At 35.1% G+C, this 6,836-nt stretch overlaps 1 protein-coding gene across 5 annotated transcripts in view; it reads left to right on the forward strand.

Annotated features, from left to right (window-relative positions):
• USP9X (ubiquitin specific peptidase 9 X-linked) overlaps positions 1 to 5,452 on the forward strand; it is a 257,781-nt gene extending 252,329 nt beyond the window's left edge. For all 5 annotated transcript variants that reach the window (XM_036744544.1, XM_036744547.1, XM_036744546.1 and 2 more), the window contains exons 44-45: positions 876 to 971; positions 3,833 to 5,452. In XM_036744544.1, coding sequence (XP_036600439.1) covers positions 876 to 971; positions 3,833 to 3,967 — 231 coding nt within the window. In that variant the 3' untranslated portion in view covers positions 3,968 to 5,452. The remainder of the gene's footprint in view (positions 1 to 875; positions 972 to 3,832) is intronic.
• Positions 5,453 to 6,836: the final 1,384 nt, after the last annotated feature.

The raw sequence follows: 6,836 nt of genomic DNA on the forward strand, positions 1-6,836 counted from the left end.
CAACAAATAGGGGGGGAGGGAGGGTGGAAATCAAGGTAATTTTTTTGTCACACCATGAAACAAATCTGAGGGGAAATTTTCATTTTTAAAAGTACTTCGTATATGCCTTCCTTGAACAAAAACTGCTAGAGTTCCTAGAAGACAAATAAAAATTAGTAAAGAAAAGTTGTTAAGTCTACTTTAGACTTTAAATTCAGGTAGTTTATAACTCAGCGTCTATATTCCCAAAAAATACCTTGCTATGCAAATTCTAAGGAAAATCTACAGCTTATGGGGGAAATGGGGCTAGGGCTACAAAACTCAAAAACTTTGTCAATGATGCATTTTTTTAAAAAAAGGTGGGAACCTAATGAAAAGTAGCATGGTTTTATACATTTTAAATGATTAAGAAATATAAAATTACTACTACAGATAATGGCCTCATACTTGGCCTTGAGCTGTTACTGGGCAGGCGGCAACTTAAAGACTCAGTGCCATCAGGAGGCTATACCAGAAGGGAGTGGGGGTGATGAGGACCAGCCCTTCTCTACTCACACTTCTTACTCCCCAGAAGATGTGTAATAAATATAGCACTTTACCTTGACAAAAACCTGAAATTTGCTTGTGGAAGTGGGATGCAAGAGGTTGTAGCTTGTGAGTTATTGTGAAGTGGAGCTTTTTTCTAAGTCTCTCACTGTTTCTCTTGAAAGCAACTTGAAATTCACATAATGCTCAAAAATGTTCACTAGTATATCAGTTGTGTTGGAACAAATTCCTGTTTTCAAAACACATGTTTTAGCAGGACTTCCTGTAGCCAAAAATGAAGCTTAACTATGAAATTAAAAAAAAATTTAATTTGCCCAGAAAATCAAGTTCTTTTAAATGTGTCCACCTAGGAACCAGATGACCAAGATGCCCCAGACGAACATGAATCATCCCCACCAGAAGATGCCCCATTATATCCCCATTCACCTGGATCTCAGTATCAGCAGGTAAAATAAGAATTTGCTTCTGCTTTTATCTCAAAAACCACTAAGTATCCATTTCTAGAATGACTAAATTTGTTCTAATTCTGTTGATACAAGGTGTGACTGTAAAGTAATGAGACTGGTTTTCTTGTGTGACTTTTGGAAGCAGAGGAAGAATGGGCATGACAGGGACATATTTCAGCTCGCAGCCAGCAGTACTTTCCAGGTTGGCCAGTTAGTCTCGTGCTAGTGGCTGTGAATAGAAGTGTATGTTGTTTCATGTCAACATAAAAACAAGTGATTGTTACTTAGAACAAAAATTCCACATTTTTTGTGGAGTGCAAATGAAATACTTCGCACTGCTAAAAGGAACAACATAGGGATGAAGTAATTGCCAAAAGCAAAGGGCGTTGGGTCTTCATGAATGATTTTAAATGTTCTTGATGTATGAAGTAGTCGTCCAGCCATGATCAAAGTATTCAGTCATTTAGAGATTATTTGTCCAAATAGATTATGAGAATTATAACGTATTTAAACTTTAGATAAAGAAATGGACTCATTCTGATAGGAAGCTCGGACATAAAAGAAAGCTTGGATGAAGATTTCACAGTGCAGCTTAGTTGATAAGCAGAAACAACATAGTAGACATTTTTTTCTGACCTTTCAAGGGAGAAGATGTGTGATTTCATTGGTGTAGGGATCTCCCAGCTGAAGAAACTTTCTGCTGATGCAAATTGACACTGAGGCCTTCACTGAAATTTGTAGTGTTAGTTGATGACACACTGAGAGGTTAAGTAGCCAGCCCCAGGTCACACAAGGGAGTCTTTGTCAAAGACAAGACTTGAACTCTGGGCTTTCTGGCTTCAAGGCCAGTCCTTTGTCCACTGTGCCACAGTACCTCTTGGAAAGTTTGATAGAAATACATCGAGAAGATAGTAATAAGTGATAATATTCATGATCACAAAAATAAAGGATCAAAATCTACTGTAGAAAATATCCACATGCATGAGACACGAGAACTGCCTGTAGCAGAATCCAAACAAATGGATTCTGTGTTGATGTAAGTTTTTTAATCTACACCACAAGTTCAGCCCAATTCCATATCCTGGAATTAACCCTACCCTGCGCAAAGGGATCTAAGGAGCCCCAGTTCAGAAGGCAAGCGGTATTGCTGCTTATTCCACTTGGATTCCACGTCTCTGAAGGGAAATACCAATAAATTTCAACCTCTCCCTGAACTCATTAACTACTGCTGACTTCCCCAAAGCTGATAAAAATTGCCTATCTGAACCTAGGTAGGCTTTTTGGTCTAGAAGGCAGCTTAAGAGGTCACCTAGTCCAATCCCTTCATTTTACAAATGAGGAAATTGAGACTTAGATTGCATGACCTTACTTCAGATCACATATCTTCAGTAGTAAAGCAAACCTTGAATTCAGGTATCCTGATTCCCCCGTAATGTGCTTTCTACCACACTATGGTGTCTCTTTCTTCCTTACCACTACTTGAATAGAATTTTTAAGTAAAATGGTATTTTGGCTAATGATACTTGTCTCCTGCCTTTTCTTAGTCTTGCTTCCTGACTATAAACTGATTTCCTTGTTATGGACCTTTCAGACTCATCCCAGTCATGCCTAGGCTCTATGGTCACCTTACTCTTCATTTATTATAGTCTGTTCATCACCTTTTAAAAGACAAATAACTAAAATGACTATTTTGGATGAGTGAATCAGTAGTTTTCCAAGTTATACTGATTAGTGGGCCAAAGGTGTTAGAGCATATCAGAGATTACTTTTATTATCTAACAGAATCTTATCCATTGCTTGTTATAATTGATATTTTCTGAGTAATTCAATACGTATTTTATTTATTTTGTATATATAATATACATACATACACACACAACAATTGCTCACCATGTATGCTTTAATTTAACTAAGTACAACAAAATCATATCCTCATGATATGTTTTTAAAACCAGACTCTGGAATCTGTCTTGATGGCAACTTGTTTTGTTATTTCATACCTACAAGAAATGAAAATATATTATGAATTAAATCTCTTAAACCTAAGAAGTTTTACTAGGATTTTAATTTGACTGTTCCTAAATTTAGTGGGTTTCAAAGAAACCAGGATTTTTCTTTTCTGCTTCCCAGTCATTTTATATAGCCATCATCTGCTAACTTAATTTCCTCTCCCACCCAACCCTGTTTTCCTTCATCTTGCACTCTTTACTGATGTTCTCAGCAGAGCGGTTGGTAAGTGATGTGAGACTCTTAAATGCTTTGGCCTTTCCTGTGAGGATAAAGCCACGTTTTATTGGAAGCTCACAGATTACTTGTATAATGTTTATTTCCTCACAACAAAAGGCATTTTCACTGCTTAACACACACAATTCTTATTTTCCTGACATTACAGTAATAGGTTTGGTCACTGGACAAAATGACAACAAAAATGTTTCCCATTCAACAGTTCTCTGGGAGCATCTTTGAGGTGGTTATTCAGTTTCACTATGAAATGATACCCTCCATTGAAAGCTATATGGCAAAGTTGTATAAACCTGAATGGTGCTAAGATGAAGATCATTACCGTAGATAGTTATTTTTTTCTGTAGTATATATTCCAAACTTTGTCGCATTATGCTTTCTCCTGCTGCTTTTATTTTGCATGAAATAGCACAGTAGAATTTAGGATTTGGATTCACTGTGATTTTGTGATTTCATTCTTATTTTACCTTCAGCATATATATACCTGAAAGGTGAGTGGTAGGGTTTAGATGAAAAGTGCTCTCATTGAGATTAAACAGAATGTTGCCTACAGTTTTAAAATGTTTTAAAATTAATTTTAATGTGTATAAAGTTCAATATGCATATCTATTTTTCTCTAGAATAACCATGTGCATGGACAGCCATATACAGGCCCAGCAGCACATCACATGAACAACCCTCAGAGAACTGGCCAACGAGCACAAGAAAATTTTGAAGGCAATGAAGAAGTTTCCCCACCTCAGACAAAAGATTAGTGAAATGCACATAACTAACTGGTTCCATCAAGACTGTGCACCCAGGCCTTACAGTCCAACCTTTTTCTGTGTCTGGCTAATATTTAAAACTAGAAAAAAAACTATTCATAATCACCATGGAGTGGAGAGTCTATTCACTGTCTTATCTGCAGAAAATTGCTGTCAATATATAACCCGCCTGCAGTGGAAAGTGTATAGTGTTTTGTAATAAATGGCCTGATGCTAATGTGTAAATGGCAAAGGTGTATATAGTATATTAATGTTTGACTGTTAATTCTTAAGCAAGAAACATTTTTTTTGTCTTGAAACTCACAGATCTACGAAAACAGAAAAAAATTAATTTCTTGATCTATCCGCTGCACTCTGCAACCAATGTTGCCTGCCTCATGGCAGTTGGATCAACTCCTTTACAGAAAAAACAAAAAACAAAAAAAGAGCCCATACATGTCAGCCACACCAATAGTTTCATGTTAATTCTTTGCCACTGGAGTCGATTTTACTATGAGCAACGTAATGGCTGGTAACCTTTTAATTATTTGGTTGATGTGGAAAATTGGTGATGTAACATTGTTTCTAGATCTCTTTTTCATTGCCTTTTTCATTCTGGTATTAGGTTAATCACTTTGAAGCTATAGTTATGCTGTAACATTTAGCATGGCTTCACACCGAGTTAGTGTAGCCAATGAGGAAAAAAATACCATAATGACAGCAGTTGTCCCAAAGAGACAACTGTATTGCTCAGAGCTTTTCTTCTTACACCTAGAATATAAAAATATTAAAATGGGGGGGGGAGAAATGTGACAAACAGGTGGTTTTCAGTTGCACATAAGTTCCTCACATCTGATGTTTAACAGTTTATCTCTGGGTGGGATAAAGAACACTTAGGTTTCAGTAATAGGAATTTAAGAGATTTAAAACAAATATGCAAAAATGTGCTATGCCAGGATGCCTGGAGCATAATAGACTGTATTGGTGTGCTTGTTTTGTTTCTTCGGTAGAGCTTACTAGATAAATCTTGTAACACTTTCCTTTTGCTGGATCCCAGTGAAGTGGAAGTCAGAATCACACAGTACTTGGGAGTACCACTGCACCAAGTTAACTTGCTGGTTTTCTGCTCATTCACAATTCTACTTGAAAACAAGAATTGTCTTAGCTCTTTTTCCATTATAAAAGAAATCTTAAACATTAGAAGCGGGATTTGATTATAAAAGAAACTACTGGTTAGTCAAATACAATTCTGAGGTATCGTGATTCCAGAATAAACTATTTGTTTAAAGATTCCAAGAAACTCATCAGTAAATACTGTATTTAACAGAGAATTGGTAACTTGAATGTGTGTAATTTTTTTTTTTTTGGAACTTGTCTAAGAACCAAATACCCCTGCAAAACAGATACAGCCCACCCTATACTATTTAAATATTTTGCTGTTTTATTTTATAGAAATTATTTTGCTGAATTCACAAATAGAATTTGATTTAAGAAGAACTTTTTGTCCTGTGGTGTGTGTGTTTTGGGTTGGTTTTTTTTTTGTTTGGTTTTTTTTTTGTTTGTTTGTTTGGTTTTGGTTTTTGAAGGACTGCACATTAAAATTGAATTCTGTGCATGGCATGCCAAAGCATGACACTGAATTCAGGAATTTCAGTCACAGTAAGATTTTGTGCACAGAAAAATTTGGCCTTCACTAAGGATAAAAGAAACAATTAGGACTTTGACACTGTAAAAGTTTCTAATGTGATCAATCTTGTACTTTTTGTATGTTTTTATATATACATATATATTTAATGAGCACAAGCTTGATGGTGTTTTTTACAGTTCAATTAATAGGAGAAAAAAACCTGTCAAAACAGACTAGCTTGAAGTGAACAAAGCAGAAATATTATCGCATTCATTTTTGATTAAAAGGGAGGGTGTTCAGAAAAAATGGAGGGAGGGTTATCTTCCAGTAATCTATATAATCATTCTATGCTTCTAGGTTTTCTGTAGTATTAGGAAATTTTAACAACAGATTATATTTTTACTTTTAAATTATAGTATTAAAGCCTGGACTTAACAAACTTGAAAGTTGTACACAGTGTTTGAGGTTCAAATTGGTAGGTCTAATTCAAGTTAAGAACTTGCTCATTAATGAGCAAGAACACTTCCGCTTTATTTGGACCAGTTACTATTGTTAAACACACCATCTGATAGGTGATTTTTGTATTTCTTGCTCTTTAGGGAAAATGTGTAATATATTCAGTTTAATTTTAAGTGTAGTGGCTGTATAGACATGGAAAACCTGTGACATTTTAAGGCTGTGAATTTTTCTCCCTAATGGGAGATCCTGACCTTGGTTGCTTTGAATTTTCAAGCCTCTTTGTTTCAGGTGAGGGCTTGTGAACTTTTTTGCTGTTCTTCCATTTTGAAGAATACTGGTCTGTGTCATTACCAGTAACGAGGGAAACTGAATTAAGAGAGAATTGCTCTCTTTGGAACGTGCACAGTATTTTTTACATTTAATTTTTAAATAAGCATTAGTGTATAACTGGAAAACCTAACATGCATGTTATTGTCAGAGCAATGTAGTGATTTTTGAGGGGTTTTTTTTTTAACATAAATGGCACATTTTAAATTATAAGTCCTCAAAGTGCCTAAAGGTTATTTAATTTTCCTTCAACTGATTTTTTCGGGATACATATATATATATATACATATATATAGGGGTGTGTGTGTGTATATGTGCATATATATATACACACACATATATATATATGCATATATATTTTCTATTTAAAAGGTTTGTTGAGGAATCTAGTCTTCCAATTTAGAAAGATTAAAAAGCAATGTACTAAATGGCAAAAATATTTCTCTACCATAGTAACATTTGTCTGTT

The sequence above is a fragment of the Trichosurus vulpecula genome, chromosome 2, assembly GCF_011100635.1.
Source record: "Trichosurus vulpecula isolate mTriVul1 chromosome 2, mTriVul1.pri, whole genome shotgun sequence".
NCBI classification, from domain to species: Eukaryota; Metazoa; Chordata; class Mammalia; order Diprotodontia; family Phalangeridae; genus Trichosurus; species Trichosurus vulpecula.